The 19808-nt window shown below is 42.5% G+C and overlaps 2 protein-coding genes across 3 annotated transcripts in view; both read right to left on the bottom strand.

Annotated features, from left to right (window-relative positions):
• Positions 1-18919, bottom strand: part of LOC105912957 (protocadherin gamma-A11-like) — a 208080-nt gene extending 189161 nt beyond the window's left edge. The window contains exon 1 of one of the 2 annotated variants that reach the window (XM_031587214.2): positions 16173-18919. In XM_031587214.2, the coding sequence (XP_031443074.1) occupies positions 16173-18575 (2403 nt within the window). In that variant the 5' untranslated portion in view covers positions 18576-18919. The remainder of the gene's footprint in view (positions 1-16172) is intronic. The other variant, XM_031587230.2, reaches the window with a different exon arrangement.
• LOC105891240 (protocadherin beta-15-like) lies at positions 895-5247 on the bottom strand. Its single transcript, XM_031587249.2, has one exon. It carries the CDS (start codon positions 4268-4270, stop codon positions 1859-1861), a length of 2412 nt encoding a protein of 803 aa, XP_031443109.1. The 5' UTR covers positions 4271-5247; the 3' UTR covers positions 895-1858.
• Positions 18920-19808: the final 889 nt, after the last annotated feature.

Genomic DNA, 19808 nt, shown 5'->3' on the forward strand with positions numbered 1-19808 from the left:
GTTTTAGAATCAAGGGTAAAAGCTTGCTTTGTTAATGAAGACGCTCTGCTGACCTCATATGTCACCTCTCCATTTATTCCTTCGTCTAAATCAGTTGCACTAACTTTTAATACTAATGTACCTACTGGTGAGTTTTCAGGCAGAGTGGCTCGATAAACTTCCTCAGTAAACACAGGAGCATTGTCATTTGCATCCAGTACAGTGACGTGTATGTTCACAGTGCCTGACCTCGGTGGGTTGCCACCATCAACCGCAGTAAGAGTCAGAGTTATGTCCTCCTGCTGTTCACGGTCTAGTTCTTTATCCAAAACTAACTCAAGATTCTTCCCCCCGTCTTTGTTTGAGGTGGCAGCCAATATGAAATTATCATTCCTTTCTAGCATATAGTTCTGCACCGCGTTTAGTCCTATATCTGCATCGTGTGCCTCACTCATACGAAACCGTGCCCCTTTATCTGCGTTTTCACTTATCTCTAATTTAATCTCCTCTTTAGGGAAGACTGGTGAATTGTCGTTTATATCTTGAATATGCAACGTAATTTTATGAAGCTCCAATGGATTTTCCAACACTAGCTCGAATTTCAAAACACAAGAGAGTTTCTCCCTACAGAGGCTCTCTCTGTCCATTATTTCAGCGACGGTCAGTTCTCCAGTACCTAAATTAATATTGCAGAAACGTTTACGATTACCTTCAGCGTCAATTCGAGCCTTCCTAGCAGTTAATGCTTTTACATTCAGTCCGAGATCTTTTCCAATATTTCCTATAACATATCCTCGTTTCATCTCCTCCAGGACAGAAAAGCTTACGTCTCCTTTCACACAATGCGCCATAGCAAACAGAAAAAGGATGAGCATCAGGCAAGCCGCCGGTAATCCTTTGTTCAGCATTTTCTTCTGAAGTAACCAGTAAACCAATAAAATACGTCCAGAAAATCAGTAAATAATGGCACGAAAAACAAGGAAACCGTAACAGCTGATAGACACAAGGTAACCACTACCGGCATAACATAATCCACATCATTGTTTCTCTGTCTTCACCGTTACGTGTCCGCGTCACTGCAGGGAGGAGAAATGCATTTCATGTGAACTTTTCTTTCACCTTACATGGTCAACAGCGACACTTTCAGTATCTACAAGAAACTGCAATACCCAAACATTAAAAAACCAAAACGTTATATCCTTGTAAGATACGAAAGCAGACACCAACACTAGCAGCAATATCAACGTAACCAAGAAAAAAAATGATCCTGCTACCATCTATCAACCATTCGGAGCCCGTGATTAATCACAAAGCTATATCCTTGGAGGACATATAACATGGCAAAGGATAACTGCGCAGACCAAAACAAATACCAAGCACACTTATCTAGACGAATGAGTTATTCAGCCATATAAGAAATGACAAGTCAATTCTAAAACCCAAATGTTGTCTAAGGAAATACAGAAGAATGGATTATGCTTTTAAATTCGTTGTGATAAACCTCAACAAACCAAAAATGTTGAGATCAAAACGGAAAGGGAAGAATGCAGACATATAATTGAAGAGGTGGCTGTGTATGTGAGCGCCATACATCGAAAGTAGAAAGCGACACTGGGAGGCACTTTTCATCTTTATATTCACAGCATTAGTTCTCGATTGTAAAAATAAAATGTAAACTGTTCGCGATATCCTATGATGCAGGCTATTTTTGACGCAGAACAATCAACTATTGAATTCAAGCAGCATTCTCTAGAGACTTCTGCCTCAGAATTTGAAGAAACTGGGAGTAAGAATGAGAGAGACAAAGAAGAGAGAGAGCACATATATCCATTGTTGAGTCACGTCAAACAAAATGGACAAAAAAGGCTATGAACTCTGTTTATTTTACCTGAGAGGAATCTGTTTCATCACATGGACCGAAGGGGTCTTGAGAGGACGTCTTTCGCAGTGTCAAATCAGCAGGAAGGGTGCCATCATTATAAGATCTCACGAATTTAAAGTCACTGGTGCGCGATCCTGTTGTCAAATAAGCGTCGTAATTATAAGCACTACGGACGCTGCGAAGAGTTCCAGTGCCGTCCACATCTGCGTAATTTGGAGGGAGATACGCGCTGGGAATGGCGACAGCACCGTCAAACAAAAGTCTAGGTTTTCTCCTGTGGCAAAACTTCACAGCCAGAATAATAATAACAAAGGTGAGGAAAAAAATAGAAACAGACACCAGCGCAATGATCAAGTAAGTGGTTAGCTTAGATCCAGTGCCTTGAGACATGTCTTTCAACTCAGGGATCTCCGCTAAATTATCCGAAATAAGTAAATACACTGTACACGTTGCTGACAGAGGGGGCTGGCCGTTGTCCTTCACGGAGACAATAAGGTTCTGTTTCATGCCATCGTTTTCAGAAATGTCTCTCTGCGTCCTGATTTCTCCACTGTGGGTTCCAATGGTGAAAAGTCCTGCATCAGTAGCTTTAAGAATATGATACGAAAGCCATGAATTCTGACCTGAATCTCCATCCACGGCAATAACCTTGGAGACCAAAGAGTTAGCCTGCACAGCTTTAGGCACCATCTCGGTCATGAGAGATTTTCCCTCAGGAGCTGGGTATAAAATCTGCGGCGCGTTATCGTTCTCATCTGCAACCGAGACGCTTACAGTAACATTGCTACTGAGCGGAGGAGACCCGTTATCACGGGCAATGACTTGGACTTTGAAACTTTTTAACTTCTCGTAATCAAATGACCTTACAGCGAGAATAGCACCTGTATCTCCATTAATAGATAAAAGAGATGAAACTGGAGTGCCGTCTACATCGCCAGGATATAGTGCGTAATTCACTGTGCCATTCTGTCTCCAGTCTGGGTCTGTGGCAGACACGGAGAATATAGAGGATCCTGGTTTGTTATTTTCTGTAATATGTGCACTATATGATTGTTGCCGGAAAGCAGGCGGATTGTCGTTAACATCAGCCACGATTAAATACACTGTTTTAGAGGATGCCAGTGATGGACTGCCTTGATCAGTAGCAGTGATGGTGATGTTGTAATCAGACTTCACCTCACGGTCTAGTTCACCAGTGGTTATGAGGGAATAATATTTTTTAATTGATGGGACAAGTTTAAAGGGCACATTTGACCCAATGACACAGAGAACCTCTCCGTTACTTTCTAAATCTCGATCTTGGACATTAATAATGCCAATTTCTGTGCCGGGCAGTGCGTTCTCGGGAATGTGGCTATTCAGGGATTTAAGAAATATTTCGGGGATATTATCGTTCACATCTGTAAGCTCAATAATGACTTTTGTATCTGAGGACAGACCAAATCCATCTTTCCCTTCAACTTGTATTTCATATACTGATTCTTCTTCAAAATCTATCGGTCCATTTACTTTAATCTCACCAGTTTTAGAATCCAGTGTAAATGCCTGTTCTGCTAATGTAGACACTTGGCTAAACTCATAGGTCACTTCTCCATTGATTCCTTCGTCTGAATCAGTTGCACTAACTTTTAAAACTAACGTCCCTACAGGAGAATTCTCTGGCAGCGTAGCTCGATAAACCTCTTGAGTAAACTCTGGAGCATTGTCATTCGCATCCAGTATAGTGACGTGTATCTGTACACTGCCTGATCTCGGTGGAATGCCACCATCAACGGCAGTAAGAATTAAAGTTATCTCCTGCTGCTGCTCACGGTCTAGCTCTTTATCCAAAACTAACTCAAGATTTTTCCTGCCGTCTTTGTTTGAAGAGACAGCCAACACAAAATGATCATTCCTTTCTAGCATATAGTTCTGCACCGCGTTTTGCCCTGTGTCTGGATCGCGTGCTCCACTCATACGAAAACGCGCCCCTTTGATAGCAGATTCTCTTATCTCTAATTTAATGACTTCTTTGGGGAAGATTGGTGAATTGTCGTTGACATCTTGAATATGCAACGTAATTTTATGAAGCTCCAATGGATTTTCTAGCACTAGCTCGAATTTCAAAACGCATGAGAGTTTTTCCCTACAGAGGCTCTCCCTGTCCATTATTTCAGCGACGGTCAGTTCTCCCGTACCTAAATTAATATTGCAGAAACCTTTACGATTACCTTCAGCGTCAATTCGAGCCTTCCTAGCAGATAATTCCTTCACATTCAGTCCGAGATCTTTCCCAATGTTTCCTATAACATATCCTCGTTTCATCTCCTCCAGCACAGAAAAGCTTACGTCTCCTTTCACACCGTGCGCCATAGCAAACAGAAAAAGGATGAGCATCAGGCAAGCTGCCGGTAATCCTTTGTTCAGCATTTTCTTCTTAAGTAACCAGTAAACCAATAAAATACGTCCAGAGAATCAGTAAATAATGTCACGAAAAACAAGGGAACCGTAACAGCTGATAGACACAAGGGAACCACTACCGAGATAACATAATCCACATCATTGTTTCTCTGCCTTCGCCGTTATGTGTCCGCGTCACTGCAGGGAGGAGAAATGTATTTCATGTGAACTTGCCTTTCACCTTACATGGTCAACAGCGACACTTTCAGTATCTACAAGAAACTGCAATACCCAAAAAACCAAAAACCAAAACGTTATATCCTGGTAAGATACGGAAGCAGACACCTACCTACGTACACACTAGCTGCAATATCAACGTATCCAAGAAAAAAAATGATCCTGCTACCATCTATCAACCATTCGGAGCCCGTGATTAATCACAAAGCTATATCCTTGGAGGACATATAACATGGCAAAGGATAACTGCGCAGACCAAAACAAATACCAAGCACACGTATTTACACGAATCAGTCATTCAGCCATTTAAGAAATGACAAGTCAATTCTAAAACCCAAATGTTGTCTAAGGAAATACAGAAGAATGGAGTATGCTTCTAAAATCGTTGTGATAAACCTCAACAAACCAAAAATGTTGAGATCAAAACTGAAAGGGAAGAATGCAGAGACATATAATTGAAGAGGTGGCTGTGTATGTAAGCATATATCGAAAGTAGAAAGCGACACTGGGAGGCATTTTTCAATTTTATAATCCCAGCATTAGTTCTCAATTGAAAAAATAAAATGTAAACTGTTAGCGATATCCTATGATGTAGGCTATTTGTGACGCAGAACAATCAACTTTTGAATTCAAGCAGCATTCTCTAGAGACTTCTGTCTCAGGATTTTGGGAAACTGGGAAAGAGAATGAGAGAGACAAAGAAGGGAGAGAATGAGAAATAGAGAGAGCACATATATCCATTGTTGAGTTATGTCAAACAAAATGGACAAAAAAGGCTATGAACTTTGTTTATTTTACCTGAGATGAATCTGTTTCATCACATGGCCCGAAGGGGTCTTGAGAGGACGTCTTTCGCAGTGTCAAATCAGCAGGAAGGGTGCCATCATTGTAAGATCTCACAAATTTAAAGTCACTGGTGCGCGATCCTGTTGTCAAATAGGCGTCGTAATTATAAGCACCACGGACGCTGCGAAGAGTTCCAGTGCCGTCCACATCTGCGTAATTTGGAGGGAGATACGCGCTGGGAATGGCGACTGCACCGTCAAACAAAAGTCTAGGTTTTCTCCTGTGGCAAAACTTCACAGCCAGGATAATTATAACAAAGGTGAGGAAGAAGGTAGAAACGGACACCAGCGCAATTATCAAATAAGTGGTTAGCTTAGATCCAGTGTCTTGAGACATGTCTTTCAACTCAGGGATCTCCGCTAAATTATCCGAAATAAGTAAATACACTGTACACGTTGCTGACAGAGGGGGCTGGCCGTTGTCCTTCACGGAGACAATAAGGTTCTGTTTCATGCCATCGTTTTCAGAAATGTCTCTCTGCGTCCTGATTTCTCCACTGTGGGTTCCAATGGTGAAAAGTCCTGGATCAGTCGCTTTAAGAATGTGATATGAAAGCCATGAATTCTGACCTGAATCTGCATCCACGGCAATAACCTTGGAGACCAAAGAGTTAGCCTGCACAGCTTTAGGCACCATCTCCGTCATGAGAGAATTTCCCTCAGGAGCTGGGTATAAAATCTGCGGCGTGTTATCGTTCTCATCTGCAACAGAGACGCTAACAGTAACATTGCTGCTGAGCGGAGGAGACCCGTTATCACGGGCAATGACTTGGACTTTGAAACTTTTTAACTTCTCATAATCAAATGACCTTAAAGCGAGAATAGCACCTGTATCTCCATTAATAGATAAAAGAGATGAGACTGGAGTGCCGTCTACATCGCCAGGATACAGTGCGTAATTCACTGTACCATTCTGTCTCCAGTCTGGGTCTGTGGCAGACACGGAACATATAGAGGATCCTGGTTTGTTATTTTCTGTGATATGCGCATCATATGATTGTTGCCGGAAAGCAGGCGGATTGTCGTTAACATCAGCCACCATTACATGCACTATTTTAGAGGATGACAGTGATGGAGTGCCTTGATCAGTGGCAGTGATGGTGATGTTGTAATCAGACTTCACCTCACGGTCTAGTTCACCGGTGGTAATAATGGAATAATATTTTTTAATTGATGGGACAAGTTTAAAGGGCACATTTGATCCAATGATGCAGTGGACCCCTCCGTTACTCTCAGAATCTCGATCTTGGACATTAATAATGCCAATTTCTGTGCCGGGCGGTGCGTTCTCCGGAATATGGCTATTCAGCGATTTAAGAAATATTTCAGGGATATTATCATTCACATCTGTGAGCTCAATTATTACTTTTGTGTCCGTGGACAAACCAAATCCATCTTTCCCCTCAACTCGCATCTCATGAATAGATTCTTCTTCAAAATCTATTGGTCCGCTAACTGTAATTTCGCCAGTTTTAGAGTCCAGTGTAAAAGCTTGCTTTGTTGATGAAGACGCTCGGCTGAAATCATACGTCACTTCCCCATTTATTCCTTCGTCTAAATCAGTTGCACTAACTTTTAATACTAATGTTCCTACTGGTGAGTTTTCAGGTAGAGTGGCTCGATAAACTTCCTCAGTAAACACAGGAGCATTGTCATTTGCATCCAGTACAGTGACGTGTATGTTCACAGTGCCTGACCTCGGTGGTATGCCACCATCAACCGCAGTAAGAGTCAGAGTTATGTCCTCCTGCTGCTCACGGTCTAGTTCTTTATCCAAAACTAACTCAAGATTCTTCCCCCCGTCTTTGTTTGAATTGGCAGCCAATATGAAATTATCATTCCTTTCTAGCATATAATTTTGTACGGCGTTTTGTCCTATATCTGCATCGTGTGCCTCACTCATACGAAAACGCGCCCCTTTATCTGCGGATTCTCTTATATCTAATTTAATGACTCCTTTGGGGAAAACTGGAGAATTGTCGTTGATATCTTGAATATGCAACGTAATTTTATGAAGCTCCAATGGATTTTCTAGAACTAGCTCGAATTTCAAAACGCATGAGAGTTTCTCTTTACAAAGGTTCTCTCTGTCCATTATTTCAGCGACGGTCAGTTCTCCCGTACCTAAATTAATATTGCAGAAACGTTTACGATTACCTTCAGCCTCAATTCGAGCCTTCCTAGCAGACAATTCCTTCATATTCAGTCCGAGATCTTTTCCAATGTTTCCAATAACATATCCTCGTTTCATCTCCTCCAGCACAGAAAGGCTTACGTCTCCTTTCACACCGTGCGCCATAGCAAACAGAAAAAGGATGAGCATCAGGCAAGCTGCCGGTAATCCTTTGTTCAGCATTTTCTTCTTAAGTAACCAGTAAACCAATAAAATACGTCCAGAGAATCAGTAAATAATGGCACGAAAAACAAGGAAACCGTAACAGCTGATAGACACAAGGGAACCACTACCGGCATAACATAATCCACATCATTGTGTCCTGGTCTACATCGTGTTACGTGCCTGCATCACTGCAGGGAGGAGAAATGTATTTCATGTGAACGTACCTTTCATCGAACATGGTCAACAGCGACACTTTCAGTATCTACAAGAAACTGCAATACCCAAACATTAAAAAACCAAAACGTTATATCCTGGTAAGATACGAAAGCAGACACCAACGTACACACTAGCAGCAATATCAACGTAACCAAGACAAAAATGATCCTGCTACCATCTATCAACCATTCGGAGCCCGTGATTAATCACAAAACTATATCCTTGGAGGACATATAACATGGCAAAGGATAACTGCGCAGACCAAAACAAACACTGAGCACACGTATCCAAACAAATCAGTTATTCAGCCATATAAAAAATGACAAGTCAATTCTAAAACCCAAATGTTGTCTAAGGAAATAGAGAAGAATGGAGTATGCTTCTAAATTCGTTGTGATAAACCTCAACAAGCCAAAAATGTCGAGATCAAAACTGAAGGGGGAGAAATCCGAGCTTTATAATTGAAGAGGTGGCTGTGTATGTAAACGCCACACTTCGAAAGTAAAAAGGGAGGAAGGCACTTTTCAATCTTATAATCACACCATTAGTTTTCGATTGTAAACAGAAAATGTAACATGTTAGTGCTATCCTATGATGTAGGCCGTTCATGACGCAGAAGATTCAACTACTGAATTCAAGCAGCATTCTCTGGCAGTGTGGTGTGTTAACAACAACCTGGCTCTCAACACCATGAAAACCAAGGAGCTAATTGTGGACTTCAGGAGGACCAAAGGTGGCGCACACACCCCGATCTGTATCAACTCTCTTGGACCCTCAACACCTCAACCCTAATCAAGAAGGCTCACCAGCGTCTCTTCTTCCTGAGGAGATTGAAGAAGGCAAATCTGTCTCCTCAGATTCTGGTGAACTTCTACCGCTGCACCATTGAGAGCATCCTCACCAACTGCATCTCAGTCTGGTATGGCAGCTGCTCTGTGGCAGACCGCAAAACTCTCCAGAGGGTAGTGAAAACTGCCCAACGCATCACTGGTTCCCCACTCCCCTCCATCGAGGCTGTCCAGCGCAAAAGATGTCTGCAGAAAGCGCACAGCATCGAGAAGGACAGCTCCCATCCCAACCACAGACTGTTTGCCCTCCTCCCCTCAGGGAGGCGCTACAGGGTCCTCCGTTCCCGGACCAGCAGGCTCAGGAACAGCTTCTTCCCTGCGGCGGTCACCCTGCTGAACTCTGCATCACGGTGACCCCCCCCTGGCTACCCCCTCACTTTCCTTCCTACAGTGACTGTATTCCCCCCTCTACCCTGGCCTGACTGCCACACACCTCCCCCAGCCACTGAACATTTGCACTAAAACTGTTCATTTGTTTATATCTATTTATTTAAAATTGTTATCCATATTCACCGTACTTATATCTTATGTCTCCTACCTCATTTATAACTTCTACTGCCACTTTCACCTGTACTTCACTTGCACTTTACATACTGTATATCTATATCATATATCTATATCACATCTGCACTAACCACCACTATTGCTGCTTACTGTTCATATTACTTATGTCTTATACCATACTGTATATATTCTATTTATCTATTTTTATATTACCACTTTGCACATACTCTGCACACTTCTGGTTAGATACTAACTGCATTTCGTTGCCTCAGTACTTGTACTCTGTGCAATGACAATAAAGTTGAATCTAATCTAATCTAATCTAGAGACTTCTGTCTCAACATTTTGGGAAACTGGGAGAGAGGGAGAGAGAGAGAGCAAGAGAGGGAGAGAGAGAGAGTCCACATATCTACTGTTGAGTCATGTCATGCCAAATGGACAAAAAAGATTAACTTTGTTTCATTTTACCTGAGATGAATCTGTCTCATGACATGAGCCGAAGGGGTCTTGAGAGGACGTCTTTCGCAGTGTCAAGTCAGCAGGAAGGGTGCCATCATTGTAAGATCTGACAAATTTAAAGTCACTGGTGCGCGATCCTGTTGTCAAATACGCGTCGTAATTATAAGCACTACGGACGCTGCGAAGAGTTCCAGTGCCGTCCACATCAGCGTAATTTGGAGGGAGATAAGCGCTGGGAATGGCGACTGCACCGTCAAACAAAAGTCTAGGTTTTCTCCTGTGGCAAAACTTCACAGCCAGGATAATAATAACAAAGGTGAGGAAGAAGGTAGAAACGGACACCAGCGCAATGATCAAATAAGTGGTTAGCTTAGATCCAGTGTCTTGAGACATGTCTTTCAGCTCAGGGATCTCGGCTAAATTATCCGAAATAAGTAAATACACTGTACACGTTCCTGACAGAGGGGGCTGGCCGTTATCCTTCACGGAGACAATAAGGTTCTGTTTCATGCCATCATTCTCAGAAATGTCTCTCTGTGTCCTGATTTCTCCACTGTGGGTTCCAATGGTGAAAAGTCCTGAATCAGTCGCTTTAACAATGCGATATGAAAGCCATGAATTCTGACCTGAATCTGCATCCACGGCAATAACCTTGGAGACCAAAGCGTTAGCCTGCACAGCTTTAGGCACCATCTCCGTCATGAGAGAATTTCCCTCAGGAGCTGGGTATAAAATCTGCGGCGTGTTATCGTTCTCATCTGCAACAGAGACGCTAACAGTAACATTGCTGCTGAGCGGAGGAGACCCGTTATCACGGGCAATGACTTGGACTTTGAAACTTTTTAACTTCTCATAATCAAATGACCTTAAAGCGAGAATAGCACCTGTATCTCCATTAATAGATAAAAGAGATGAGACTGGAGTTCTGTCTACATCGCCAGGATACAGTGCGTAATTCACTGTACCATTCTGTCTCCAGTCTGGGTCTGTGGCCGACACGGAACATATCGGGGATCCTGGTTTGTTATTTTCTGTAATATGCGCACTATATGATTGTTGACGAAAAGCAGGCGGATTGTCGTTAACATCAGCCACCATTAAATGCACTATTTTAGAGGATGACAGGGATGGAGTGCCTTGATCAGTGGCAGTGATGGTGATGTTGTAATCAGACTTCACCTCACGGTCTAGTTCACCAGTGGTAACAAGGGAATAATATTTTTTAATTGATGGGACAAGTTTAAAGGGCACATTTGATCCAATGACACAGTGAACTTCTCCGTTACTCTCAGAATCTCGATCTTGCACATTAATGATGCCAATTTCTGTGCCGGGCGGTGCATTCTCGGGAATTTGGCTATTTGGTGATTTTAGAAATATTTCCGGGATATTATCATTCACATCTGTAAGATCAATGATTACTTTTGTGTCTGTGGACAGACCAAATCCATCTTTCCCTTCAACTTGTATCTCATATACTGATTCTTCTTCAAAATCTATTGGTCCAATTACTTTAATCTCACCAGTTTTAGAATCCAGTGCAAATGCTTGTTCTGCTAATGAAGACATTTGGCTAAACTCATATGTCACTTCTCCATTGATTCCTTCGTCTGAATCAGTTGCACTAACTTTTAAAACTAACGTCCCTACGGGAGAATTTTCAGGCAGAGTGGCTCGATAAACCTCTTGAGTAAACTCTGGAGCATTGTCATTCGCATCCAGTATAGTGACGTGTATCTGTACACTGCCTGATCTAGGTGGAATGCCACCATCAACGGCAGTAAGAATTAAAGTTATTTCCTGCTGCTGCTCACGGTCTAGCTCTTTATCCAAAACTAACTCAAGATTCTTCCTACCGTCTTTGTTTGAAGAAACCGCCAACACAAAATTCTCATTCCTTTCTAGCATATAGTTCTGCACCGCGTTTTGACCAGTGTCTGCATCGTGTGCTCCACCCATGCGAAAACGTGCCCCTTTATCTGCGGATTCTCTTATCTCTAATTTAATGACTTCTTTAGGAAAGACTGGTGAATTGTCGTTGATATCTTGAATATGCAACGTCATTTTATGAAGCTCCAATGGATTTTCTAGCACTAGCTCGAATTTCAAAACGCATGAGAGTTTTTCCCTACAGAGGCTCTCTCTGTCCATTATATCAGCGACGGTCAGTTCTCCAGTACCTAAATTAATATTGCAGAAACGTTTACGATTACCTTCGGCGTTAATTCGAGAATTCCTCGTAGACAGCTCCTTCACATTAAGTCCAAGATCTTTGCCAATATTTCCTATAACATATCCTCGTTTCATCTCCTCCTGTACAGAATAGCTCACGTCTCCGTTAACATCGTGCACCGTGACACACAGGAAAAGAATGGACAGCAGAGCAGCCTCTGGTAATCCTTTGTTCGGCATCTCGATTTCATAGAACCAGTGATCCAATAAATGAATGACAGAAAATTAGTGAATAAGATCCACAAATACGGACGAACCACAACAGGCAATTGATCCAAGGAAATCACTAAATGCATACCATAAACCGCATCACGGTTTCTCAGAGTGAAGCGTCAAATGTCCGGATTCGTGTTTAGGGAGGAGAAACGCATTTCATTTGGAGTTGCATTTCATCTTACATGGTCAATAGCGACACTGTCAGTTTTTAGAAGAAACTACAATCCCAAAACATTTCTAAACCAAAATTGAGTCCTTATGTCGAATCGGGCCCCAAATTCCACCAAGAATAAACCCTACTCGTCTAAAAGGTTCCATGTTAATCTAGAAAGACATTGGAGAGCATTTAAAAAAAGACAAAGACAAAGGATAACCAACCAAAGAAAGCCAGCACTGAGGGCAGTTATACAGGTAATTTTGTTATGCAATAATACAATCCAATCCAATTCATAATAACAACAATATAAATCTTACATTTCACACAATAAGCTATACAATTTTTTTAAAATCCTTCAGTATCGCGATATGGTGTACTTGCCTTGTTATGAAGTGGTGACGTCTCTTTAAGTGTAAACTCAGAATGCAGCGTACCATCTTTAAAAGATTATAAGATCCGACGAACTGATGCCTCATCAAGTGGTTGAATATGCATAATAATTAAAAACACTGCGTAATGTCCCAGTACCATCAACTTCTGTGTAATTCGGAGGTAAATACGCGCTTGGAATGGCGACGGCTTCATAAAACTAAGGTCTGGGTTTAGAATGACAAGATCTTACTGCCATGGTGATGATAATGACGAGGGTGAGGAAGATGGTAGACACGGACAAGAGCGAAATGATCAAACATGAAGATAGTTTGGACATTTTTGTTATCAGACACGTTTTTCCGCTCAGGGACATCAGCCAAATGATCTCTAATCACCAAATACATTGCGCACGTTACACTAAGTGGCTCTCTACTATTCTTCACAGAAACAATATGAATCGGTTCCATAGCATCCGATTCCAAAACGTCTCTCTGCGACCTAAGTCATTATCCAAAATAACATTTTCTTTCACTTTTAAAAGAAAAGAAAGACCATATTCTGGACCATCCAGCATAAGAAACAACAAATCTATTAGAGACAGGCGGACAAATGAAAAGAATTGTATTTAGCACATTTTTTTTTTACCTGAGGTGAGCCTTCATTTTCATCAAAGGGTCCAAACGGCTCGTCAGAATTGGATGATTTTGGTAGTGTCTGCCCAGCGAGCAGTGTTCCCTCATTGTAAGACCTGACGAAATTAAAGTCACTGGTGCGAGACCCGGTGGTGAGGTATGTGTCATAGTTATATGCACTACGCAGCGTTCCCATCCCGTCCACTTCTGCGTAATTTGGAGGGAGATACGCGCTAGGAATTGCCACGGCCCCGTCAAACAATAGCGTAGGCTTCCTCCGACGACACATCCTTACAGCAAAAGTGATGATGATGAAAGTGAGGAAGATGGTGGACACGGACACCAGCGCAATTGTCAGATACGTGGTTAGGTTGGAACTACCTTCATCAAAAGACATATCTTTCAGTTCTGGAACTTCAGCAAGATTATCTGAAATAAATAAATTCAGGGTGCATGTGACAGATTGTGATGGTTGTCCATTGTCCTTAACGGAAACGATCACATTGTGTTTTAGGGTATCAGAATCAGGAATGTCCCTCTGCGTCTTTATCTCTCCGCTGTGTACCCCGATAGAAAAAAGTCCTGGGTCCGTCGCTTTGACAATACTGTAAGAGAGCCATGCATTCTGTCCAGAATCTGCATCCACGGCGATAACTTTGGACACCAGTGATCCTGCGTGAGTAGCTCGGGGAAGCAACTCTGTCATAAATGAGGTCCCTTCCTGGGCTGGGTATAATATTTGCGGAGGGTTGTCATTCACGTCTGTTATAAAAACACTCACAGTTACATTGCTACTGAGCGGAGGCGATCCGTTATCCCTGGCTAAAACATGCGCTTTGAAGCTTTTGATCTGCTCATAATCGAAAGACCTCACTGCGTGAATACCTCCTGTGTCCCCGTTAATGGATAACAAAGAGGACACCGGGAGACCATTAACTTCCCCGGGTAAAAGTGAGTACAGCACCGTGCCGTTTTGTCTCCAGTCTGGGTCATTTGCTGTTACCGAACACACAAAGGAGCCCTGTCTGTTGTTTTCAGTGACATGGGCTCTGTAGAATGCTTCCACAAAAACCGGTGGGTTATCATTCACATCAGCTACAAATACATGCAGGGTTTTAGTGGAGGACAAGGGAGGGGAACCTTGATCAGTGGTAGTTATAGTAATGTTATAATCAGATACACTTTCACGGTCTAATTCACCTGTGGTGACTAACGAAAAGTAATTTTTAATTGATGGCACAAGTTTGAAAGGAACGCTTTGCTGAATGAAGCAGCGGATTTGGCGGTTATCGCCAGAGTCTCTGTCCTGCACATTTATGATGCCCACCTCGGTGCCGGGCGGCACATTCTCTGGGACAGGAGAATTCAAAGACTTCAGCGATATTATGGGAGCATTGTCATTGATGTCAGTGATATCAATTAAAACTTTAGTGTCTGACGTTAATCCAAACACGTCCTTTGCCTTTACGCGTATATCATACGTTGTCTCTTCTTCATAATCTATCGTCCCAATCACTTTAATTTCTCCAGTTTTTGGATCCAGAGAGAAGGTTTTTCTGGCTTTGTCGGATATGCGACCGAACTCATAAGCTATTTCTCCATTTGGACCCTCATCTGCATCAGTGGCGTGCACTGTAACCGCAACAGTATCTAAAGGAGAATTTTCAGGTAAACTAGCTTTATAGAGCCCCTCAGTAAAGACTGGGGCGTTATCATTAGAATCTAGCACGTTGATGTGTATGGCTACAGTACCTGATTTCGGAGGATTCCCACCATCAGTGGCAGTGAGTACTAATGTTACCTCATTCTCCTGCTCACGGTCTAGTTCTTTATCTAATAACAACTCACCATACCTTATTCCATCGCTATTGGTCTGGACCGTTAACACAAAATGGTTATTCCTTTCTAAACTATAGCTCTGGACAGAGTTTTGTCCTATATCGGCATCATGAGCCTCGTCTACACGGAAGACCGCACCTTTATCTGCATGCTCACCTATTTCTAGCTTGATGATTTTCTGAGGGAACACAGGCGAATTGTCATTAACATCTTGAATATTAAGCACAATACGATGTAATTCGAGCGGATTCTCTAACATCAGTTCGACATTCATAGCACACGAAGGCTTTTGAGAACATAGCTCTTCGCGGTCTATCCGCTCAGCTATTACCAATTCACCAGTCCTGAGGTTAACATCAAAATATCGTGTGGGACTATTTTCAGTATCGATTCGAGCTTTACGGGATGAAAACCTTTTCAAATCCAATCCAAGGTCACTGGCTATATTTGCAACCACAGAACCTCGTTTCAATTCCTCCGGAATAGAGTAGCTTACGTCCCCCAAAATGCCGTGCGCCACGACAACAAAGAGACAAACTGGAATCCATATCCGAGCCATAATAGCCCTTTTGATGTCCATCTTGAGAGTATATGGTCACAATATTTTGTAATCCAAAAGGTAAGCGTCAATATGAAGTTCAAAAAAGACCATCCAACTCAGTACGCAGACCAAATATCGGAAGATATGTTGAACCCTTTGTCGTAGTGACTGCGATTAGCACAGCCCACCAACGCGTGATATGGAGACACCGATTTCCTCGTCGGTAAACAGCGACGCTGTGAGTTCCTATTTGATACTACATAATAACATGTTCTTTACAGAGTTGGTGTGCATGATGTATACAGCCTAACAGTAGCCAATGTATACAAAATGTATAACGCAGTTACCCCTCCATGTTAAGTATATGAAAATATGAAATGTCGGTTTGGACTATTGGTTTATCACAAAAAGAGAACATTAATGCAAATAATGTGAAGCCTTTTGAAAATAGCTTCAGCACCAGCAGCAGTAGTTGTAGAAATTAAAGTTATGTTACCTGGGGAAGACTTCTATCATCATCGCAGGGCCCGAAAAGTTCTTCTGTAGTAGATTGGCTCTTTTTCAGTGTGGCGTCTGCCATAAGCGTTCCATCATTGTAAGAGCTGATAAATCTAAAGTCACTGGTTCTCGATCCTGTGGTGAGATATGCGTCGTAGTTATAAGCGCTTCGAAGTGTTCCAGTACCATCCACGTCTGCGTAATTTGGAGGGAGGTACGCACTCGGAATGGCGACGGCTCCGTCAAACAACAGCCTAGGACTTCTCCGATTACAAAGTTTTACAGTCAAAGTGATTATGATGAAAGTTAAAAAGAAAGTGGAAACGGCCACCAACGCGATGATTAAATATGAAGTGAGCCTGGAACTGTTCTCCTCGCTCGACATATCTCTCAGATCTGGAACTTCAGCCAGGTTGTCTGAAATTAGTAAATATATTGTACAAGTGGCAGAAAGAGAGGGCTGTCCGTTATCTTTCACAGAAACAATCAGATTGTGTTTCATAGCATCCGACTCCGAAACATCTCTTTGCGTGGTAATCTCTCCATTGTGGACACCTATACTGAAAAGTCCAGGGTCAGTGGCCTTGATGATATTGTATGACAGCCAGGCATTCTGTCCAGAGTCAGCGTCCACGGCAATAACTTTGGACACCAGGGACCCCGCTGACGCAGCTCTGGGCACCAGCTCAGTCATAAAAGAGCTACCATCAGGAGACGGATACAGTATCTGTGGAGCATTATCGTTCACATCTACTACATAGACACTCACAGTCACGTTACTGCTTAGTGGAGGAGATCCGTTATCTCTGGCTAGTACTTTGACTTTAAAGTCTTTAAACTGTTCATAATCAAAAGACCTCACAGCATGAATAACACCTGTGTCTCCGTTAACGGACAGTAAAGAGGAGACCGGGAAGCCATTCACCTCCCCGGGCAAGAGAGAATACAACACAGTACCGTTCTGTCTCCAATCAAGATCTCTTGCAGTTACGGAGGACAGCGAGGAGCCCTGGTTGTTATTTTCGGTCACATGGGCAATATAAGACTGTTTGTTAAACACAGGTGGGTTATCGTTTACATCAGCAACAGACAACTGTACTGTTTTGGAGGAGGAGAGAGGTGGAGACCCCTCATCAGTAGCTGTTATTGATATATTATAATCAGTCACTAATTCACGATCTAGCTCGCCTGTAGTCAACAGAGAGAAATAGTTTTTAATTGATGGCACGAGTTTAAATGGGACGTTTTGCTGGATGGAGCAGTGAATCTGTCGGTTACTCTCCGAGTCTCTGTCCTGGACGTTTATGATGCCCACCTCCGTGCCCGGTGGCGCATTCTCTGGCACCGGGTTATTCAAAGATTTTAAAAATATAACAGGAGCATTATCGTTTACATCAATAATTTCTATGGAAACTTTTGTATCTGACGTGAGTCCAGTTCCATCTTTTCCTTGAATGCGAATTTCATATTTGGATTCCTCTTCATAATCTACTGGCCCTATTACCCTTATCTCACCACTTTTCTGATTCAAAGAAAATAATTTCTTAGCCTTTTCAGAAATGCGACTGAATTCATACATGACCTCGCCATTCGCCCCTGCATCTGCATCGGTAGCGCTCACTTTCGCCACCACCGTATCTAGAGGAGAATTTTCGGGTAGGGAGGCTTTGTATGCCCCCTGACTGAAGACTGGGGCATTATCATTGGCGTCCAACACAGTAATATCTATGGTTACAGAACCCGATCTCGGAGGATTCCCACCATCTATCGCTGTCAGAACTAATGCAACCTCTTCTTCTTGTTCACGGTCGAGCTCTTTATTTAAAATCAGCTCGCTATATTTTCCACCGTCGTCATTTGTACGAACAGCCAACACAAAATGTTTGTTCTTCTCTATAGCGTAGTTCTGAACGGAATTCTGTCCTATGTCAGCATCATGGGCGTCGTCAACACGAAATGCTGCTCCTTTAACTGCACTTTCACTTATTTCTAACTTAATACGTTCTTTGGGAAAGATGGGAGGATTATCATTGATGTCCTGTATTTGAACTAAAATGCGATGCAATTCTAAGGGATTCTCCAACATTAGCTCGGCATTAAACACACAGGAGAGCTTTTCAGAGCAAAGCTCCTCTCTGTCCATTCGTTCAGCCACGGTCAGTTCTCCAGTTCTCAGATTAATATCAACATAACGCCTGCTGTTACCTTCGGTTTCGATGCGAGCCTTACGAGCGGCCAATCTTTTCAAATCGAGTCCAATATCTTTGGCAACATTTCCAATCACAGATCCCCGTTTCAGTTCCTCTTGGATAGAATAGCTTATGTCCCCATACGCGCTCTGAACAATGAAAATACAAAGGCCAAACCAGATATATGCATCAACAGTCTCTTGGCATCTCATGGTGAAATCAAAATGAAAACAGCGTGTTCTCCTATCCACAAAGGTGAAATATCCGATATTGTACAATCCTGAAGTATATGATCTGCCGTGTATTCCAAATCGGTAAAATCACCACTTCGCTGTTCTCATGGCAAAGTGCAAAATAGAACTGCACGACAATGCAAGTGTGGGTGGGGGTTTACGCGGTTCCCCATAGATGAACAGCGACACCGTGAGTTTTTACCTGAACACTGCAATTTGACAAGAACATGACAAGTGAGGAACAATAACTGGTATTTGGGTTTTCGGACAATCGTGACCCAACTCCAAGCCGAGGTGATGTGACTAAACTGAATAATACGTGGTAGTTTGCTACTGTCACTGTCACTAATAATAGTGGAGGCACGCAGTCCAGCATAAACAAATATTTGAACGTGACAGAGAAAAACACTGTAAAGGCTCTTATATAATATTATAGAATAGAATACAAACAAATGATGGAATTAGCGCATTTAACTAAAATGCAATTGCCAACCATGGCTTTTCAATTACCTGTTGGAGAACGTCTGGTTCGTCACAAGGTCCAAACGGCTCATCAGCAGTAGAAGACTTCGTCAGAGTCTGATCAGCAAGCAGAGTTCCATCATTGTAAGACCTGACAAATTTGAAGTCACTGGTGCGTGATCCAGTGGTTAGGTATGCGTCATAATTATAAGCACTTCGGAGCGTCATAGTTCCATCCACATCTGCGTAATTTGGAGGGAGATACGCACTGGGGATGGCGACTGCTCCGTCGAATAACAGCCTGGGCTTTCTCCGTAGACAAAACTTTACAGCCAGGGTGATAATGATGAATGTAAAGAAAAACGTGGACACAGATACAAGCGCAATGACCAAGTAAGTGGTGAGTTTGGAACCATTTTCCTCATAAAACATATCTTTTAGTTCAGGAATTTCAGCTAAGTTGTCCGAAATGAGCAAATACATTGTGCACGTCACACTCAGAGAAGGTTGTCCATTATCTTTCACTGAGACAATTAGGTTCTGTTTTATGGCATCCGCTTCCGAAATGTCTCTCTGCGTCCTGATCTCTCCACTGTGGAGACCGATTGTGAAAAGTCCAGGGTCTGTTGACTTAATAATGTTATATGAAAGCCATGCGTTCTGTCCAGAGTCTGCGTCCACGCCGATAACTTTGGAAACGAGAGACCCAGCGTGCGCGGCTCTTGGCACCAGCTCAGTCATATATGAGTT

This window comes from Clupea harengus, chromosome 20 (assembly GCF_900700415.2).
Source record: "Clupea harengus chromosome 20, Ch_v2.0.2, whole genome shotgun sequence".
Lineage (NCBI taxonomy): Eukaryota > Metazoa > Chordata > Actinopteri > Clupeiformes > Clupeidae > Clupea > Clupea harengus.

Bases quoted from the DNA above. Each gene is read 5' to 3' on its own strand.
- LOC105891240 (XM_031587249.2), bottom strand. From the start codon at position 4,270: ATGCTGAACAAAGGATTACCGGCAGCTTGCCTGATGCTCATCCTTTTT.